The 21,105-nt window shown below is 50.3% G+C and overlaps 3 protein-coding genes across 4 annotated transcripts in view; 2 read left to right on the plus strand and 1 right to left on the minus strand.

Moving 5' to 3' along the window:
- Positions 1-6,322, minus strand: part of STAG3 (stromal antigen 3) — a 28,769-nt gene extending 22,447 nt beyond the window's left edge. Inside the window, exons 1-3 of the mRNA XM_021680033.1 lie at positions 6,171-6,322; positions 4,223-4,325; positions 3,689-3,805 (exon numbers count right to left, since the gene is read on the minus strand). Of these exons, the coding sequence (XP_021535708.1) occupies positions 3,689-3,805; positions 4,223-4,325; positions 6,171-6,322 (372 nt within the window). The remainder of the gene's footprint in view (positions 1-3,688; positions 3,806-4,222; positions 4,326-6,170) is intronic.
- Positions 6,323-7,862: 1,540 nt separating this feature from the next.
- On the plus strand, positions 7,863-14,006 carry GPC2 (glypican 2). The gene is made up of 10 exons (XM_021680094.1): positions 7,863-8,028; positions 8,697-8,855; positions 9,136-9,458; positions 10,300-10,380; positions 11,170-11,332; positions 11,551-11,681; positions 11,896-12,069; positions 12,174-12,313; positions 12,400-12,575; positions 13,609-14,006. The coding sequence occupies exons 1-10, from the start codon at positions 7,863-7,865 to the stop codon at positions 13,857-13,859; spliced, it is 1,764 nt and encodes a 587-aa protein (XP_021535769.1). The 3' UTR covers positions 13,860-14,006.
- A 1,059-nt stretch (positions 14,007-15,065) lies between these two features.
- Positions 15,066-21,004, plus strand: GAL3ST4 (galactose-3-O-sulfotransferase 4). 2 transcript variants are annotated; one of them, XM_021680095.2, is made up of 4 exons: positions 15,066-15,154; positions 16,326-16,638; positions 16,819-17,122; positions 19,551-21,004. In XM_021680095.2, exons 2-4 carry the CDS (start codon positions 16,514-16,516, stop codon positions 20,583-20,585), a joined length of 1,464 nt encoding a protein of 487 aa, XP_021535770.1. In that variant the 5' UTR covers positions 15,066-15,154; positions 16,326-16,513; the 3' UTR covers positions 20,586-21,004. The 2 variants fall into 2 exon arrangements, 1 of the variants encoding a protein (XP_021535770.1); XR_002479815.2 differs by lacking the exons at positions 16,326-16,638; positions 19,551-21,004 and having other exon boundaries at positions 15,104-15,154; positions 16,819-16,895.
- The last annotated feature ends 101 nt before the right edge of the window (positions 21,005-21,105 follow it).

The raw sequence follows: 21,105 nt of genomic DNA on the forward strand, positions 1-21,105 counted from the left end.
GCTGCATGGAATGCAGAGCATAAGATATAGAGCCTTTGGGTTTTCCAAGAGAGGTCCAAAGGGAGGCTCCTGCAATAAACCTAGGTGCTGGAAAAAGTCACATCACAGAAGCAGGAATAAGAAATGAACCTACAGGTCAGAAGGGGACAGCAAGAAAACTAGCCTGTTATGACTAGGGTAGGGTGAAGGGGGAAAAAAAAGAATTCTCCCTTGAGAATTCATAACCATAAGCCAGCTCTCAGGTCAGGTCTAGATTTGCAGTCCAGATCCATACTTCCTATACAATCAGAATACTCTCAATCAGAGAATTTAATTCAAAGTGATTCTGGAATGTCCCCAGTCAACTACCGGAAGCAAATGCAGATCCCACTCTTAAAAACCCACCTTTAACCCAGGGCCCAAAGAATTCCAACATACAGAGTTCCAAGAAAAATGAGGAGCTCACAGTGAAACTTAGTAAAGAAATAAAGCACTGAAAATAAGACTTAGCAGAAAAAAAACAATTACATTCACAGACTTCAAACATTAAAGTTATTACAGATTATATATGATCCTATGAATAAAGAAATAAAAGATAAGTTTTAAAGAAGCAAAGAACAATAAATTTTGAAAAAGGGCCAAAAAAATCTATAGAAAAATATAATAAAATTTAAACTTCAATGAATGGATTAAAAGCAGATTAGACACAGTAAAACAAAAAATGAGTGAACTGGAAGATTAAATCGAAGATATTATCCAAAATTCAGCCTGGAGAGACTAACAGAAATATTGATAGAGCTATTAAGAGACATGGAGAATAGAATGACAAGTTCTAATTGATGTCTAATTGAATTGCAGAAGAAGATACTAGAATGACAAAGAGGCAATATCTGAAAAGGACTGTCCACAGTTGTTGAAAGACACCAATCTTCAGAGCCTAGATGCCAACAGATTTCAAACATGACAAATAAAAAGGAAATTTACACCTTTAAGCATTCTATAAAATATTACAACACAAAAGCAAAATAAGTCTCAAGAACAATCAAGACAAAAAGAAATCACTTAAAAAGGATTTGCATGTAACACAAACAAAACAATTTACAAATTAGATCTGCACAAATACATAAGCCCCTAGCCATCTATGGCTCTTAAAACTAAATCAAATAAAAATTAAAAATCCAGTTCCTCAGTCACACCAGTCACATTTGAAGTACTCAACAGCCACATGTGGCTAGTGAATACTATACTAAATGATGATATATAACATTTCCATCATTACAAAATGTTGTATTAGACAGTGCTAACTTAGACTGACAGCTCACTTTCAGCAACAATACGGAAGTTAGAATAATCTTTTCAATGTGCTGAGAGAGAAAAATATATTAGAATTCTATACCCTTTCAAGACCTTTCAATAACCTTTCAAGAACAAGAGTAAAAAATATTTCATACAAGCAAACAAAAAAAATTAGTTAGTAAACTCTACCTAAAGGAAATTTTAAAGGATACACTTTGAACAAGTGGGTGAATTTGTATGAAAGATTTGAGAAGCAATGATTAGCCAAATGATAAAAATGTAAGTAAATACAAACATTGTATACAACAGTAATGTCTAATTTGTTGGAAGAAGGGACATAGACTAGTGTTAACTAAAACATTACAAGACAGTATGAAAACTGGAAGGGGCAATTAGCATTAAAATGTGCTTGGGTCCTTATAGAAGACAGAAATCCAGGGGGACCTGGGTGTCTCAGTTGGTTAAGTGTCTGCCTTCAGCTCAGGTCATGATTCCGGGGTCCTGGGACAGAGCCCCCATCGGGCTCCCTGCTCAGTGGGGAGTCTGCTTCTCCCTCTCCCTCTGCCCCTCCCTGCCCACTCATGCTCACTCTCTCTCTCTTTCTCAGTAAATAAAATCTTAAAAAAAAAAAAAAAAGGAAATCCAGGGGTGCCTGGGTGGCTCAGTTGGTTGGGCGACTGCCTTTGGCTCAGGTCATGATCCTGGAGTCCCGGGATCGATCCCGCATCGGGCTCCCTGCTCAGCAGGGAGTCTGCTTCTCCCTCTGACCCTCCCCCCTCTCATGCTCTATATCTCATTCTCTCTCTCAAATAAATTAAAAAAAAAAAAAGAAATCCAAAACCAAGCAAAGAGAGGAGAAAAAGAAACAAAAAAGATAATATAAAGTGGAAGCACATAAAATGATAGAAATAAATTCGTATGTATCCACAGTGATAATAAATGTAAATGACTCAAACTCTCTTGTTAAAGTAGAGATTAACAGAATGGATTAAAGAACATAATCTAGATATAAACTACACGCAGGAGATAAGACTCCAGACATACACGGGAAGATTGAAGGTAAAAAGATAAAAGGAGGGGAGCCTGGCTGACTCAGTCAATAGAGCATGGAACTCTTGATCTCAGGGTTGTGAATTTGAGCCCCAGGTGGGGTGGAGAGATAACTTAAAAATAAAGTTTTAGGGAAAAAAAAGGTATTAGGCAAATGCTAACTAAAAATAAAGTTAATGTAGATGTAATAAGAACCAACAATTTTTTGTCTTAAAATATAAAAAATGACGATATATAACAAAAGTTCAATTTATTAAGCAACAAATGCTCAAAATACTTTAGGCAAAGATAGGTACGAATACAAAAATAGTAACTAAAAAGATCATCTTTGTGGATTTTAATACATCTCTCTGTAATTGACAGACTACACCAAAACCAAACAAAAAACCCAAAACCTAGAGAAATATCAAAGGAGTATCACATTTAACACTTTTAATCTCACACAAGAGAACACTCTATACAACCAATGGAGAACACACACCTTCTTTGAGCACATGTGAAATAGTTTTGGAAATGAACTACATGCTAAGTCATAAAGCTAGTCTCCATAAGCTTCAAAGACCACATTTTCTGACTACAATGCAATCAAGTTAGAAAACAATAACAAAAATATAAAAACTCCTTATGTGTGAAAATCTAAAACTGTTCTAGAAACTATAAAAATCTACATTACACGTCAATATGACTACATCTAAAATAATCGAAAGAAATCACAGAAAACTATATAAAAATGGTTCATTTAAAGAACATATTCACTAGTGACAAAGTATAAAGAAAGACAATGGAATGATTAACAGAAAATTTACTCTAGTGGTTATCTCTGGGTGGTGAGGGACTGTGTGGGCTGGATGGAGAGAAGATATACTATGGCACTATTAATGTTTCTTGAGCTGAAACTAGAGATCTAGGTGATTATTCAAATTTTTAAAAACTATATATGAGCCTTCTACACTTTTAGATAACAGAATTACAATAAAATTATGGAAAAAATGCAGGGAAGAGGAAAAAGAATTAGGTATAACTGTTAAAATGGAGCTAAAGAGTGACAAGGGTGAACAAGTTGCCACCCACATGCATGATTTCTCTCCAGATTATCTAATGCCACTGCTTGCCTCCTCCATCCCAATTAGTAAAAGTAAAATCTATCCTATTCTGTGATACTTTTAAGAAAGGAGGATTCTCTCACATCCAAGGTCTCCCTTACATCATTCCAAAGATCTACTCCATGGTCTTCTCTCTTTCCTCATATAGGTTATACTCCCTACATCGTCCACATTAAATCAATTTTGTAAACATTTGTCCTTATCTTTCTACAACAGGTAAGATATGGTATCAAGAAACAGAGGGTGAGACACTGTTTTACCTGCATGTCACTTTTGGCAGCTTTCACAGCATCAAAGAGATCACTGGGTGGTAGCTCTGAGTCTTTCTGGCCATGACCATGTACCATTCGGGACCCCTTCTTTGGATGTTTTGCTACCTAGTAAGTATAAAGAGATCAGAAATATTTTTAAAACGTCAAAGTGATATTAACAGTCTCATCACTGTCATACAAGTAGGCTTAAGCTGCCAATTTCACAGCAGAATTTGAGTTACTGAGATCTAAAATAACTGATTTTTACACTGTGAACTTTATTATTTCTAACTTTTTCTCCTTTTAAAAAGTCCCTTAAGCCCATTCTTTTTCTTCTATTCTTAATACCCTTCTTTTATTCTTTTCTCTTCAAAATTTGCCTTCCTCCTACTTCTGTCCCTTAACACTCTCTAAATTTTGCCCTTTCATCAAACATATTACCTGAGCCTTTTCTAGATTTTCGTTTTGTTTGGGTTTTGGGGTTTTTTGTTTTTGCTGCTTCCCAGACTAGGTTCAAAAGCAAAACGAAACTGATTGACTCACTGGGGTTGTTTTGAGTGGTCGTTTTGCTGCTCTCTTCTTCACGCTGTGTCTCAGGCTATCTTCAAAGTCACTGCCTTCATCAGCTGATAAAGAATCACTATCCCTATGAGAGAGTGTGGTTCTCCTTAAATACACAACCCCAGTCCCTCCATATAAAATGGCAAATAAATTATAATTTCTTTTTCTGTAACTGTAACCCCTTCTCCGTGAGAAAAATAGATTCAGATTTTTTTTTTAAAGAAGAGGTTTACTTTAACAGGGAGTAGAGACAGAATCTTAAAGGAAAACTTTCACTTGAAGAAAGCAGTGAAGATGTAAAATGAAAACTGGAGTGGGTAAAGGACAACCCCTTCCTAATATTCTCTCTGAATAAGAAAATCAAATGAGGGTGCCTGGGTGGCTCAGTCGTTAAGCATCTGCCTTCAGCTCAGGTCATGATCTCAGGGTCCTGGGATCGAGTCCCACATCGGGCTCCCTGCTCCGCGGGAAGCCTGCTTCTCCTTCTCCCACTCCCCCTGCTTGTATTCCCTCTCTCGTTGTGTCTCTCTCTGTTGAAAAATAAATAAAATCTTTTAAATATTTTTTTTTTATTTATTTGAGACAGAGAGAATGAGAGAGAGAGAGCACATGAGAGGGGGGAGGGTCAGAGGGAGAAGCAGGCTCCCTGCAGAGCAGGGAGCCCGATGTGGGACTCGATCCCGGGACTCCAGGATCATGACCTGAGCCGAAGGCAGTCGCTTAACCAACTGAGCCACCCAGGCGCCCTAATAAAATCTTTTAAAAAAAGAAAATAAAAATGATATTCACGGGGCGCCTGGGTGGCTCAGTCGTTAAGCGTCTGCCTTCGGCTCAGGTCATGATCCCAGGGTCCTGGGATCGAGCCCCGCATCAGGCTCCCTGCTCTGCGGGAAGCCTGCTTCTTTCTCTCCCACTCCCCCCGCTTGTGTTCCCTCTCTCGCTGTGTCTCTCTCTGTCAAATAAATAAATAAAATCTTTAAAAAAAAAAATATTCACTTAAGCAGGGAGAGGGATCACTGCTGTGGAGAAAAATGAGCGTGGCTTGGGAAGTCACACATTACTTATACGTAAACTGGAAATTAATATATGCCTAGAGTTAAATTTCACCCCTTGAAACAAGTTCACAAGTGTTATCAATCAGAGTTAAGCTTATAACATAGATAAAATCTGGTCCCAAACAGTAGCACTGAGAGAAAGGTGTCAGAGGAAGCCAATTAAAAAATAACCAGGAGAGGGGTGCCTGGGTGGCTCAGTTGGTTGAGCAGCTGCCTTCGGCTCAGGTCGTCCATCCCAGGGCCCTGGGATCAAGCCCCATGTCGGACTTTGTGCTCAGCGGGGAGCCTGCTTCTCACTCTCCTTCTGCCTGCCTGTGTGCTTACTTGTGATCTCTCTCTGTCAAATACATGAAATCTTTAAAAAAAAAAAAGTTAAAAAAAATAACCAGGAGAAAAATCAGATCTTATATGAGGTTATTTTTTTCCTGGAAAAATAAAAAAAGATATTATTATAACCTTCACAAAGTAAGCTCATAGATAAGGATAGACCAATCTGTTTATAAAATCCCTAAATAAAGGAACATCACACACCAACTAACAAGTATATACTATTTGTTAGGAAACAACTCTTTACTTCTTCCCCCATCTCCCCACTCCCAACAGAGGTTACACATGCTGAATATACAAATGTATTCAAGAAAGGTTTGGATGAGCTGGATGATGGATTTAGAAGATGTATTATTTTTGGTGCCTACAACATGCAGGGCAGGAAAGAGAAAAACAAACCCAAAACCAGCCAGCAGAGCTGGAAAGGGTCACTGTTCTGAACCAGTAAGCTTATGTTTTCACAGAGTCACAGGCAGACAGAGGGGAAAGCTACCCGCACTGCTGGAGAAAGCCAGACAACGCAACAAGTTCTCACCAACTCCACTCACCCCTGTGAAGCCTGGTCCGAGTCCCTTTCACCATAGGGCACACTGACAGACGAACTAGAGGATGCAGACATGCCCCTCTGTACACCACCTGCTGCTCTCTGCAGCGGGGAGGACACACTGCTTGGGGAGGAGGAGGACCGCAGAGTAGGCATGCTGGTCCAGCTGCGGAAGAAAAAGAGGAAAGGGCCTCTACCCACCACATCTCCAGCCTCAGCTCCAACCATGCCCTTTCTTTACAAGGGGACTGCTCTGCAACTCGGGGTTGGGGTGTGGACGCCCCCCCCCAAAAAAGAACAAGAATCGTGCCCTAAGACACCACGGCCCCATGGATGTGGGTTGGGAGTCGCTCTCCAGGGCCACAGCAAAACGCACCCCAGAGCCGCTTAAAGCAGGTCCTTCCCTGCAGGCGTCCAAGCGTCGATTGCATGGTGCAAGGGGACCAGCTCGCTCATGTTACAAATAAAAACCCTCAAAACAAAAAAGGACCCACTCCTTCATTTTCAGGCTGGAGCCTGATTCCACATTGAAGAGAATGGGAAGCGCTTAATGTGGCCGCAGCCGCCATTAGAACAGGGCCAGAAACGCTGAAGAAGTAAAGACAAATTCGCGTTCTTCGTTTTTCCAGAAGATGGTATCTCTGACAAGATCCTGGGGTAAGTGAGCTGAGGGGCTTCCTAACCGTTGAAAAGAGTGATTATCAGTCTCTTGGGGGCTGGGGCTTGGGGTTCCTGGCCTTTCTGGAGAAAACCACTGAGGCATGGAGGAGGGCGGTTCCTCTCTCAGGGCTGGGAGTGCGGGGAGAGGGCGTATTCTTGGGTCCAAGAGGAGCCTCACTGTCTGAAACCGGAACAGCGACGTCTGGTTGGGCAGGGATGAGGAAAGATCACTGCCTCGGGTCCCTCGGGGTTCTGCAGTCACCCCCAACTCCAGGACAGGCGCCGGCTGCTTCTCTTGCGGTGGTGGAAGAACCCAGAAAAACGCGGGAAGGCACGAGGCATGTTGTGCGCAGGCGCGAGCTCAACGGCCCGTCCCACTGCTGATAATTGTCGCGATGCTTGGGCGTGCGCGAGCTCGTGCTCACCACGTTCCAGTCACGCTGCTCGGGCAGCCTCGTGCGGGCACAAGCTTCCCGGCGTGCCGCCCCTTCACGTGGGCTCGGGCGCGCGGACAGCCTACTTTAGCCCTTCTCCACCCAGGTCCCGCCCCCTCTGCCCCCAATTTCTCCCTCCATTGGCCGGGCTTCGCACTAGACTAGTTGTAGCCCCTTCACTCTGGCTTCTCAACTGCCATAGGCTAGGTTCCACCCAGGCCCCGCCTTTCGAATCGGATAGCCACGCCCCCAAGAAAGGCTACGCCCCCCCCACCAGCCTCCTTAGTTCCGCTGAGTCCCGCCCCCCTGCCGAGCTTCCCCACTACATTGGCTTAATTTCTCCCTAGGCCCCGCCCCTGAGGCCCGCTACTTACCATCATTGGTGGGGCCCCGCCTCGGGCCCCGCCCCCTGTCCGGCTCCCGGCTCCCATTGTCTCCGCAGATGCCGCTTGGTCCAGCTATCGTGCTCGGTGTTCAGTTTTCCGAGGTCGCGCTCTTTCTCTGCCCCGCGGAGAGGTCCCGCGGCAGAGAACCGGCTTCCCGGGTTCGGGCTGTTCTTTCCTTCTTAGGACACACTTTGCTGAACCAGGGCGGCAGCAGCTATGTCCGCTCTGCGATCTCTTCTGCTTCTGCTGCTGTCTCTGTGTCCCGGTCCTGGTCCTGGACCCGGGAGCGAGGCAAAGGTCACCCGGAGTTGCGTTGAGACCCGGCAGGTGCTGGGGGCCCGGGGATATAGCTTAAGCCTACTCCCTCCCGCCCTGATCTCAGGTGAGGAGAAAGAGGAAGACTAGAGAATTGGGGGCGAGGGATGGGGGCGGGGGCGGCTCCTCCCCAGTCCACAATAACTCTCCTCCCTTTCAGAATGACCGTTAAATAATCTTTTCATGCCATAGTCATGCCAATAATATCTCTTCTCCTGAACTTACTTACCAGGATCACAATAAGCCTCCTGTTCACATAATAGGTTTCTTACTCCACCCCCACCCTAGGAATCCTGTTCTAGTAATTAGCACCCCCTCTGTATTTCATTCTTCACAGCTCAATTTGTTCCCATCGCTATTTCTAAGAGCCCCTTCAATGATAACACTTTATTGCTTACCTAGTAACCCCACCCCTCCAAACCCCGTTCTTCCCATAGATGCTGTCCTGTAAGTCCTTAGAGGCCTGGAGTGTGGGATGTTGGGGGGGGTCACCTAAGGACACTGATCACTAATTTGGCTCATTACTATTTGATCCCTTAACTAATGCCAGTGGACTCGAGATGGGTGAGGGTACAATAAGGAGGGGATAGGGTCAGGTGGGGATGAGGGAGAGACAATAGAAAAGAGAACAGACAGGTAGAAGAGAAAGGATAGCCCCCTAGACAGACGGAAAAAGGAAAGAATTTCATGATAGCATTCTCCCTCCTTCCATTCTTCTGTGTCTCCTCTGTCCAGGTGAGCACCTCCGGATCTGTCCTCAGGAATACACCTGCTGTTCCAGTGAGATAGAGCAGAGGCTGACTTGGGAGACTGAGACCACCTTCCGAGGCCTGGTGGAGGAGAGCAGCTCATTCCTGGTTCACACACTGGCTTCCTGGCACAGAAAATTTGATGGTGAGGACTGGGGTCCCCAAACCTGGCCTCACACCTCCTCTCTGTGCTCATGACCCCAGCAAACATCCTGCCTTAGCCCCTTCCACCACCACCCCCAGATTCTCCCCAAGGTCGGTCCCCCCCCCCCCCCAGTATTCTCAGGTCTCTAAGAGTTCCTGAGGCTCTAACTCACTTTTCTCTTGTCCCTCCATCCCCATCTCTTCCTGCCTCTGCCCTTTCAATTTTCCATTCTTCTCTGAACTCACTCCACCTCACACTCCTTTCTCCACATTTGCCACAGACCTTTTTCGGGAGATACTCTTGTCATCTGAGCGCTCTCTGGCCCTGCTCTTCCACCACTCCTTCGGCCGCCTGTATTCCCAGCACGCCCCTGTATTCAGTGGCCTGTTCTCTCGGCTGCGGGACTACTATGAGAGGTCCGGTGAGGGGTTAGATGACGCTTTGGTGGATTTCTGGGCACAGCTCCTGGAGAGATTGTTCCCCCTGCTGCATCCACAGTACACCTTCTCCCCTGACTACCTGTTTTGCCTCACTCGCCTCGCCTCCTCTGCTGATGACTCTCTGAAGCCTTTCGGGGATGCACCCCACCGCCTCCACCTGCAGGTGAGAGGCCCCAAAGCCTGAGCTTCAGCCACCTCTGACCTGGTGACCTCTGAGCTGTGCACCACTCACCCTAACTCCCCTCTCATGCCCCAGTCACCCCTGACCTGGTGATCTCCCCAATCCTGCATGGCAGCCATCTCTGACCTGGTGACCCCTATCTTGAGCCCCAGTCCCCTCTGCCTGACCCCATGCTCTTTGGCCTCCTTTAATTGGGTACCCCCTCATTCTCATTCTGTGCCCTAGTTTCATACAAATTCCTGACCCACTCACCTGCTCTTGGCCCCCAGACACCTTTCTGCTAATTGCTCCCTAATCCTAATATCTTGACTTCCTGTGGTTCAACTAACCATGAATTAGGCACTTAATAGTTGAGACGGACTTTCATTTACAGTATCTCATTTAACTGTTGTAGTAATTTTTTGAGATAGATAGTGGTATCCCTATTTTACAGATAAGAAAACTGAGCCTCCCAGAAGTTAGGGTTTCACAGCCAGTTAATGGTAAAGGTGTATCTCACATCCAGGTCTTCTGGCTTTAAGTTCAGTGTTTGTTCTGATATGCCATCCTTCTGTCGCCAAGCCCTATAAAACACAAACTCTCCATTTCTTCCCAAACCCAGCTCCCCTTTATCCTTCTAGACTATAATTCCTTTGAATATAGTTCAAGGAATTATATTCCTTGAACCTGCTTCCCTATACCACCTGACACTCCTAACAACCCCACCATAACTCCACACACCTAACCCCCACTGCTTGTGCCCTTGGTGCAGTCTCTTGTCTCCAGTCTTGACTGAACCATGACTGACCCTATGGTTTCTCTCACCTTCTTTCCCCTACCCCAGATAACCCGGGCCCTGGTGGCTGCCCGGGCCTTTATCCAGGGCCTGGAGACCGGAAGAGATGTGGTCAGCGAAACACTTAAGGTCAGAGGGGGCCTGAGTGTGGGCAGGGCCCAGGGAGGGAGAGGCAGAAGTAAGAAAGGCCCTATGAGGAAGAGTCAGGTGCCAGCTGGAGAGGTCCAGGGCCTTCCCATATCAGCCCTGAGGCCCCAGTATCCAGGGTAAAGCAGGAAGGAGGGGGGCAGGAGTGGAATCTCCCTTGTGTCATGATCCATGACCTCCTCCCATTATCTGACCCTCTTTTGCTCTCTGATGCCCCTTGACCCCTGCAGCCTCTGGTGGTCTGCTCATCTCCATAGCAGCCTGAGATTGAAGTACTGCCTCCACCATCCCCCCCCCCGCCCGCCATTTCCCACAGGACCCCTCCATGGCTCCCCCTTCCCTGCTTCTGAAGGTCAGATTCCTGCCTTGGCCTTCAAAGCCCTCTCTTCACCACCCATTTTCTCCCTGACCTCCCAGCTTTACCTCCTGCATCCGCAGTCTCTTCACTTCTCAACCACGATGGCCTCTCTCTTCTTGAAACTTTTCTCAGACTGCTCTCCCCACTGCCTCTCTAATTCCATCACCAACCCCCCCCAAGAAGGAGGTATCTGTAGCCTGGCCCCTGGGAAACTTCCTTATCAGATCTGTGGCAGTCTTCAGGTCTTACCTGATGCCACATGGGGTCACTAACCCTAGACATTCACATCCAGCTCTCCACAGAGAGCCTGGGGAAGGTGAGGTGGAGTATTTGATTTCTCTCTGTCCAGCACCAAGCTTGGCTGAGTGCCGCCACTGTGTTTGTGAATGACAAGTCCTGCTGTCTGCCCCCAGGTGCCCATGTCTGAAGGTTGCAGGCGGGCTGTGATGCGTCTGACTGGCTGCCCCCTTTGTCGGGGCATCCCCTCGCTGCCACCCTGCCGGGGCTTCTGCCTCAATGTGGCCAATGGCTGTCTCCGCAGCCACGGACTGGATCCTGACTGGGGGGCCTATCTGGGTGAGGGGATTCAGGAAGGCCTGGGAGGGCTGTTGGTGTTTGGGATGCCTTGGGGTGGACTGGGGAGGGAGTTTTAAACCTTATGGAGTTGAGAGACTATTCTCATGTGAGTTTCTCCTATCCAACACCTTGTTGCTTCCCTCCAAGACCCAGGTCAGGATTTGTGGGAGCATCACAGTCCCTCATGACACCCTTTCTCTTTCTTCCCCTCCTTCAAGATGGTCTCCTGTTCCTGGCTGAGAAGCTCCAGGGCCCTTTTTCTTTTGAGCTGGCAGCTCAGTCCGTTGGGGTGAGGATCTCAGAAGCTTTGATGTATCTGCAAGAAAACAGTGTGGCAGTGTCAGCCCAGGTACAGGGGCCATGAGAAGGGTGGGAGTGTCAGCCTGAGGAGGGGGAAAGACAGTGCAGGGAGGGTGTTGGGGTACAGGAGAGAGATGAGTGGAGCTGAGGGTCTGGAGTGGCGGGACAGTGTGGGGTGTCAGGGAGACTGGGGTGTTGGAGTGGGGACACTGTGTGGTTCTCATCGCAGGATGACTAGGGGGATCCTCTTCCTTGTGCCTTAGGTGTTTCAGCAATGTGGGAACCCCCAACGGGTACAAGGCCGCACCCGCCGAGCCCCAGCCCCCCGGGAAGAGGTGGGACGCCTCTGGACCTCGACAGGAGCGGTGGGGGCAGCAGGGGTGCCAGGGACGGAGGAGAGGCCCACGACGCCTGGGAGCACCAGCCTGAACCGCCTGGTGAGTGGGGGGCAGAGAGGGGGCGGCGGCGGGGGTGGGGGGGAGGGGGATACGGGTAGTGGGGGGCGCGTGCTCCAGCCCAGCCTCGCTCTCTGCTCGCCCAGGTGTGGGAGCTCCGCGAGCGGCTGGGCCGGGTGAGGGGCTTCTGGGCCGGGCTGCCTCTGGCGGTGTGCGGGGACCCCCGCATGGCAGCAGACATCTCGAAGGAGGCGGCGCCCTGCTGGACCGGAGCTGGGCGGGGCCGGTGAGACCGGGCGGCGGCGGGCGGGGCGGGCACGGGGCGGGCGGGTCGGGGCCGGGCGGGAGCCTTCGGGGCTGCTCTGCCTGCAGGTACTTGTCGCCCGTGGTCGGGGTCTCCCCGTCCGAGCAGCTCGACAACCCAGAGCTGGACAAGGAAGACTCGAGCACCGACCTCCAGACGCGGAGGCGGCGGCTGCAGCTCCGGGCAGCGACGACCAGGATGAGGGTGGCCGCGCTGGGACGCGACCTGGAACTAGACGACTGGGGTGAGAACCCCGGGCGCCCCGAGCGCTTCGCCCCTCCCGGCTGTCTGCGCTCCGACCCGGCCCCGCCCACTGCCTTCTGAGCCCCTCCCCTCGCATCTTTACTCATTCATTACTTTCCTCCTTTTTTGAACACGCCTTTACTGAACGCTTACCTCAAAGTTGAGTGGAAGAAGACCCGTGGCAGGGTCTCCATCCTTGAGTTCACGGCCCAGTGGGAAGACACCAAAACACTCTTACAGAACAGTGGGAAGCCTCTTAGATCGAGCAAAAGGGTGTGGGTTGTTGGGGAGGGCTTGCAACCTGGGGGAGGTGGGGAAGCTGGGTGGGGGGCCATTGGGCTGGCTCCCAGGATAGAGTTTGCCGGAGAAGCAAGGCACAGACAGACGTTTGTTTTTTCTCATCATCTGTTTGTCCGTCTCTGTCTCGCATTGTCTCTCGTTCAACACCCCTCTTTCTGTCTGCTTGCTGCTTCTGTGTGCGTCTGTTTTGTCTTTTCCTGTGTATCCTCTCTCCCCATCTCTCTCTCTGTTCTGTCTCTGTCTCATTGTCTCTTTTCTTTTCTCATTCCTACATCTGTCTGACCTCTCCCCTCGCCTTCCTGTCACTCATTTTCTCCCTCTTCCCAATCTCCATCTATCCACCTGTGTCTCTCTCCCATCTCTTCTGTTTTTATTTTTTAAAGATATTTATTTATTTATTTATTTATTTATTTATTTATTTGAGAGAGTGAGAGAGAGAGCAGAATGAGTGAGAGCACAGTGGGAGGGGGGAGAGGCAGAGGGAGAGGGAGAATCAGGCTCCCCGCTGAGGAGGGAGCCGACGCGGGGCTCGATGTGGGGCTCGATGCGGGGCTCCATCCCAGGACCCTGAGCCGAAGGCAGACACTTAACCAACTGAGCCACCCACACGCCCCATCTCCTTTCTGTTTTTAATCTTAAATTCTCTTGTCTCTCTCCCCGCTCCCCCTCTCACTGTGTCGGTCTCCCACTGCCTCTCTTTCTCAACCCTGTCTCTGATCCTTTCCTTCCTGCAGATGAAGACGCCAGTGGTTCTGGAGAGGGACAGCACTATGCAGATGACTGGATGGCTGGGGCAGCAGCTGTGGCCCCCCCAGCCAGGCTGCCTCGCCCTCCTCGAAGGGATGTTAGTGGGGGCAAGGGAGGAGGTGTCCTTGTCCGCCACAACCAGGGCAGGAGCAGGACTGGGGGGACATCTGTTGGTTTTCGCACCCAACCCATCCTCATTCTCTTCCTCTCAGCCCTGGCCCTGCTTGGACCAAGATAACAGGGGAGGGGTGCCCTAGCATCAGAAGGGTTCATGGCCCTTCCCCTCCTCCCCCCTGCCCTTCAGCTGGGTCTGGGGAGGAGTTGAAGGGGGATGCAGAGAGGTAGAGAAAGGGACTTTTTGGGTGAATGGCTGGGGCCCCAAATCCAGGAGATTACCATTGGTGGGTTGGGGGTGGGTGGGTGTTCACAATATTTATTTTTTCATTTACAATCTGGGGAGGAGGGAGCTGGGGGTATTTATTTAGGAAGGAGGTGTACTCACCAACCAAGCCTCTATGTTGGGCCAGTTGTCAGCCCCAACAAGGAAAAAGGGAGGAGTTTTAGAGTTGCCATTGGGGGTGGGGTTTGAAAGAAGCTGGAAGTGGGGAGGGGTGGGGCACCTGGGCTCAAAGGGACAAAGCTGGGTGCCGATAGGGTGCAGGGCAGGGGACTAGGGTATGTGAATAAGGTCAAGATCTGTGGGCCTGGTTTCTATGGAGTTTTCTCAGTATCAATTTCTTAAACTACAATACCAAAAAGAAAAAAAGAGCTCATCTCATAATCTCTGTCATCCACATCCTTCACAAGCTTCCACACTTCATGCTTCAGTGTTGGATTCAGTGTTTATTCTACAAATAAACAGCTAACGTATTGAACCCTGTGTGTGACTCTGGACTTGTAGCATCCTTCCCTGAGCCCAGGCTCCTGGCAGAGTCTTCTAACCTCTCTTGGAACCTGCCCCCTGTTATTCTGTTTGGTCAAGTTGTCTACCCTCTGGGTCTGAGCCCCTTCATCTGTAAAATGGGGAGAATTGTGGGGACCGGCAAAATTCTTCCTGAACCTGAGGCACCTTTAATATTACCACACCGCTGGCCCCTGCCTTCAGGGTGGGGACCCCTGTTCTCTGTGTGTCAGCTGGGGGCTACCTTGTCAGGTCCTTGACAATGTCTGCTTTCAACTCGTCTGTTATTTTCTCTTTCCTTCTTTCTGTTGCCTGAATGAGTCTTTTGTTCTGCAGAAAGCTAAGAGGAAAAGGTATAATTGATTCCTAAGTGCGAAAGGAGGGTAGAAGTGCTGTGTTCCAAGGGCGGGCTGGGTGCCCTGACGAAGGAAAGATGCCGGGAGTGAGAGACCCAGAGACGCGATTAAAGCCCAAGCAGCTGCAGGGACTGGCGGGACAAAGGGAGGGAGGGGGAGGAGCCTGGGCGCGGAGCAAGTTTATGGGGAAAGTTGAGCACTGCGCGGAGCCGGGCGGTGGCTGGGGCGGGCGGGAGGGCCAGACCCCGATTTCCCTGCTGCTCCTCAGGTGGCCTGGTGAGTGGGCAAGTGAAGCCAAGGCCGCGGCCGGTGGAGGGACTCTCGAATTTATGGGAGGAGACTTGGGGGGTTCATAGAACCCCGGAGGGGGCCAACAAAGGGCTGGCCACAGACTGAGCAATCACCAAAGCTGGAGGGGCCAGAGGGCTGGAATGGGGCTAATGGGAGGAGACAGAGATGGATGAAAAAGGACTAGAAGTCTGGACACAGGAGGGAGTCCGGTGCAGGGCTGGATCCTGGGGGCTGTGTTGGGGGAGGGATTTGAGGGGTGATGCCAGAGGGGGCGGGTCTCTAGGTAGCAAGTGTGAGTTCTCCTTGCCTGGGGTCATTCCTGGCTTGTCCCAGAAAGGGGCTGTCGGAGCTTTTTGGAGGGGCTGTGGCCCATGGTTGCGGCTGTGATCTGAAGGGGTGAGTCCAGACTCCCAGTTGATTAGGAACCTGGGGCCTGGGAAGGAACTCAAAAGCTCCATGTTTGTATCTTTCGGTATCTTTATGTCGCAGAGGTTTTTTTTCTCTCTCTCCAGCTCCACCCTCTCAATCTCCTCTGGGTGCAGAGGGAGTTGGAAAGCCAGCCCGGGGGAGTAGGGGGGTGTCCAGGGAGCTGAGCCTCATCAGCAACCCCACGTCTCCCCCAGCTCTTCACACACTGGGGTCTGCCCTGTGCTGAGAGCACTTCGGAAGGGGCGAGAGATGCCTGAGTTTTGACTCGTACTCATGACAAAGTCGTTCCTGTAGTTGACCTCCCTGGGTTCAGTAGCCTGTGCCCTGTCTGACTCCCATTCCCTCCTTATGGATGCCCCTTGTGGCCTCAGAATGGGGCTCTTCATCCCTATCTGTCACAGGCAGAGGAGCTCATGAGGAAGCTAAGGAAGCCAGGGGCCGGCCGATGTCCACCTCAGTGGCACATGAGCGGATGGGTCCTTCTACAGGGTCTTGCCTTTCTCCCCTCCCCTTCTAAACCCCTGAGGCTCAGGTAGAAACTGCAGGTGGGGGCCGGGGAAACTGACAGGAGTACTTGTGGACCACCAGGAAGATCTGGGTATAGAGAGCACATGCCCCCACCCCCACCCCCCACAGGCTTCCACTCCTGGAATGAGCTGCAGCAGCAGGAGAGAAGGCTCTACCCTCTCCTTAGACTCCCCTCCTTCCCCCCTCATTTCCCTTCTAGACGCTGACAGAGGCAAAAATCTGCTAACTCAGGGGGCAGACTCAACCAGGGCTGCGAGCAGGCCTGGGGGATGACCCCCCGATCTCAAACCAGCGCCTTCCACGGCTGCACGGCTGTCTCAAGCTGTCTCTGCCTCTGTGCCTGGCCCTTGCCCTGTCCCTCGCTAGCATCACCCTTACCTGTGCCACATGGGCCCTCTGTCTCCTACCAGGACCATGCGCCTCTGGGGGCCTCGGAGCCTGGGGGTGGCTCTGGGAGTCTTCATGACCATCGGATTTGCCCTCCAGCTCTGGGGGGGCCCCTTCCACAGGAGGTGAGTTCCCATCTTGTCCCAATGCCTTATAGATGCCCCCCATTTGCTCCGCCCCATACCACCTAGGTCTGTGACTCTTGGGAACTCTGAGGAGGTTCCATGTCCTCTGTCCTTGCTCCACAAGATGCCCACCCACCTGCTGGTGAGGGACAGGAAAATTCCCTTCCCATCTCTCCCCAGGCTACCGGGCCTGCAGCTCCGACAGCCCTTGGCCCCATCCCCGGGATCGGCTGTTTCATCTTGCCTGCCCCGGCAGCGACTTGTGTTCCTGAAGACGCATAAATCTGGGAGCAGCTCTGTGCTGAACCTGCTTCATCGCTACGGGGACCGACACGGGCTGCGCTTTGCCCTCCCTGCCCGCTACCAGTTCGGCTACCCAAGGCTTTTCCAGGCCTCTCGGGTCAAAGGCTACCGCCCTCAGGGTGGAGGTACCAAGCCCCACTTCCACATCCTCTGTCATCACATGAGGTTCAACCTGAAAGAGGTGAGGGGTGTAAGAGGGGATGGGTGGGATTGGAGAGACATGGGCTTGGGCTTGTGGCCAAGACCACCAGGGGAGGAGGCCCCAGGCCTGGGGGTTCCCAGGTACCCCTTCACCCAAAAATTGGGCATGGGAGCCACAGAGATTCCTGTTCTCCTCTCCTCAGCTGTCCCTTGCCTAGTAGTTTCTGGGAGCCAAAGTCCTGCCTTCTCCCATCTAGAGCTTTCCAGTCTCTTTCCTTGACCAATTTACCCCACTGATATCAGTGCCCTGACAACTCTGATCCCCCAGACTCTCACTCTTCTTGGCCCCTTCTACTGACATTACCAGGGCCCTTGCTCAGCCACTGCCTTCTGACCATCCTCCTCTGCCAGATACGGAGAATCAGCTACATGCCAAGCCCTAGCCTGGTCCTGACCCCCTCCTCCCCGGTTCTAAAGGGGAAGATGTGTGCATGCACTCACGTACTCATCCATACACACCCAGGAACCTGAGAGCTCTTGGGCAAACAAAATCAATGTGCAAATGAAAATATACAGGGAAGGAACTTTTATTGAATACTTACTGTCTGCTGGGTACTAAGCTTACCATCACCTTGCCAGAAAGGCATTATAAATGTTTCCATTACACAGATAAGATCAGGTTTCAGAGAGGCTAAGTGACTGGCCTCCTTAACAGAAAGCAGCAGAGCTAGGATTTTTTTTTTTTTAAAGATTTTATTTATTTATTTGACAGAGAGAGAGACAGCGAGAGAGGGAACACAAGCAGGGGGAGTGGGAGAGGGAGAAGCAGGCTTCCCGCCGAGCAGGGAGCCCGATGCGGGGCTCGATCCCAGGACTCCGAGATCTTGACCCGAGCCGAAGGCAGTCGCTTAACCAACTGAGCCACCCAGGTGCCCCCAGAGCTAGGATTTGAACTCAGGTCCATCTGCTCCCAAGTCAAAGGGCCTTCCCTGGCATGTGTGCATGTGTATGTGTGTTTATATTTGGAACTGTGAGGAGAATATTCACCAAAAGAAGCAGGGCTTTCTGGTGAAGTGGCTTTTAAGGAAAGGGTGGACACAACTTTGTAGTAAGAAGAATATCAGGTATTTTAGAGGGAGCAGAATATCAGCAAAGGTGTGGTGGTCCTGGTGGTGGTGGTGGTCCTAGTGTGTGTCTGTGTGTGTATGTGTGTGTGTCCTATTAAGCTGGAGCTGGAGAAAGCAGCTGAGGGTCATGAGTATCATCTAAAGGGCAGTGAGGGGTCACTGCTGGGAGTGAGGTGATGACAATGATCTTTCAGGCAGGTGTCTCTGGTTTTTGACCTTTGACCTTCATTGTCATCACCATTCAGTGAGTACCTACCATGTTCCATGCACTTCCACATTCAAGGTAAGTGTTAACCCAGATTTATAGATGGAGGGACAATGGCTCTGAGAAGTTCAATAACTTGTCTAAAGTTACACAACTGGTAAGTGGCTGAACTGGGATTTTATTGCAGGTTCACCTGACGCCACAGACTGTTCTCTGTACTGTTCTTCCCTGCCTTCAAAGAGACACTCAGTTTACAAGCTGTGCTCTGCAGGCATGCCCACATTAGCAGAGCAGATTGGAGGACAACGTGTCAGGGCGTCAGGTTTAGTGATAAGCCATATTCAGAGGCAGAAACCCTTTGGGGAGCCCAGGGGCTGGGTCCTGATGTGGATCTGCTGCAGGACCATCCTAGGGTGTGGCTCAGTCCAATTCCCACCATCTTTCTTGCTGAGAAGTAGAATCATATGTCCCAGGCCTCAGGGTAGCACCCTACCAAGTGTCCATAGCTCCCCAGTGCCCAGTCCAGGGGTGTCCTTTACTTTCCAAGATGCCTAAGAACCCCAGAAGTACCCTGTTCTTTGGCCATCCTGGGCTTAGCCTGCCTACCTGAGGCCTATACTTGAGACAGCATTATGGTTGGTCCCTCTCCTCCCTCTTTGCTGCCAGTGACCACTCCCCCCCCACACCCCCACCTGGAGGAGGCCTGAGACTAGTTCCTTTCTTGAAGCTGTGACCAAGAGTCCCAGGGTAGGCACCTAAGAGGTTTTTGTTGGAAAAGTGAAGACAAAGTTTGATTCTTAAAGATTTTACTGACCAAAGCCATACAGAGAGGCCCAAAGAAATTAATGTTCTTGAGTAGCTTCCCATGTTCCAGGTTCCTTCATACCCTTTATCTCGTGTACCTTCATAATCAGTGGGAAGCTACGGTTATCCCCTTTTCAGATGAGCAAATTGAGTCTCAGAGATGTTAAGTAACTTGCCCAAGGTATTAGTGTAGGAAGCTGGGGGTTTCCAGCAAAGCCCAGAAATTTCCAGAAGGAGGTTTGAGGAGTCTAGGGGATCCACTGGCAATGGGCTTGCTTAGTTCCTTCCTGGCCCAGTTCTTTCTCCCTATGCCTGTTTTCTCTCCTCTGCAGGTACTTCAGGTCATGCCTTCTGACAGCTTCTTCTTTTCCATTGTCCGAGACCCAGCAGCTCTGGCCCGCTCTGCTTTCTCCTACTATAAATCCACCTCATCGGCCTTCCGCAAGGCGCCATCCTTGGCTGCCTTCCTGGCCAATCCTCGAGCCTTCTACCGACCTGGGGCCCGTGGGGACCACTATGCACGCAACTTGCTCTGGTTTGACTTTGGCCTCCCCTTCCCCCCAGAGATGAAGACCAAGAGAGGTGATACTCATCCACCTAGAGACCCCAGCCTCCCACAGCTGAATGTTTTGCCTTCTGGCACTGGCCCCCGAGCCCACCATCCCCTGGATCCCAATGCTGTCTTCCATCCTGCTCCCATAGTTGCTGGTGGTCACAGCCAGACATCCAGCCCTTCCTCTTTAGATTTGGGATCTTCGTCCTTCATCCAGTGGAGTCTGGCCTGGCTGGACTCTGTCTTTGATCTGGTCTTGGTGGCCGAGTATTTTGATGAGTCATTGGTTCTACTGGCAGATGCCCTGTGCTGGGGTCTAGATGATGTGGTGGGCTTCATGCACAACGCCCAAGCTGGAGGTGAGCAGGGCAGAGGCCCTGTCAGCAATGGTGGACTGACCGCTGAGGACGGGCAGCTGACTGCACGGGCCAGAGCCTGGAACCACCTGGACTGGGCTCTCTATGTTCACTTCAACCACAGTCTGTGGGCACGAATAAATCAATATGGCCAGAGCCGACTGGAGAGTGCCGTGGCAGAGCTCCGGGCTCGCCGAGAGGCCCTGGCTAAACATTGTCTAGAGGGGGGTGAGGCTTTAGACCCCAAATATATCACTGACCGACGGTTCCGCCCTTTCCAGTTTGGGTCAGGTAAGGTTTTGGGCTATGTACTTCGGAGTGGACTGAGCCTCGCAGACCAGGAGGAGTGTGAGCGTCTGGCTACCCCTGAGCTACAGTACAAGGACAAGCTAGATGCCAAGCAGTTTCCTCCAACAGTCTCTCTGCCCCTTAAGACTTCAAGGATACTCTCCCCCTAGGCATCAAACCAGTAAGTCTTAGGCTGAAGAGCAGTGAAGCTAGAGGGCACACATGATTGAGTATGGGGGGGCCAGATGCCATTTCTGCTTCCCTCTGAAAGCATGTTTGTGCCCTGGAGGTTGAATGAAACTTTGCACAGATGTGGGGACCAAGTCTTTCAGCCTGTGCAAAGCATTCCAGGCATTCAGCTCCTTGCAGTACCCCCTCCCCGCCCATTTTGCCCCTTCCCCTTTCCAACCCCCTGGCAGGTCCCTATAGCACTCTCAAAGAGCCCCCGGAGGAGCAAATCATGGAGTAAGCCAGAAAAAATTTGGAACGTGTGGGTTGGAGTAATGCGTCCATTTCTCTATGAATTATTTGGTTCTGGACTATGCTCATTTCACTATGAAATGTTCGTTCAATAAAGAATTTGAACCTTTGACTTGCTTTGCATCTTCCTGGGAGAAGTGGAGTTGGAGGGGGTTCTTTTAATATTTCTTCTCTAAGAAATCTGTCTTGTAGTCTCTCCTAAACCCTTCT

This window comes from Neomonachus schauinslandi, chromosome 5 (genome assembly GCF_002201575.2).
Source record: "Neomonachus schauinslandi chromosome 5, ASM220157v2, whole genome shotgun sequence".
NCBI classification, from domain to species: Eukaryota; Metazoa; Chordata; class Mammalia; order Carnivora; family Phocidae; genus Neomonachus; species Neomonachus schauinslandi.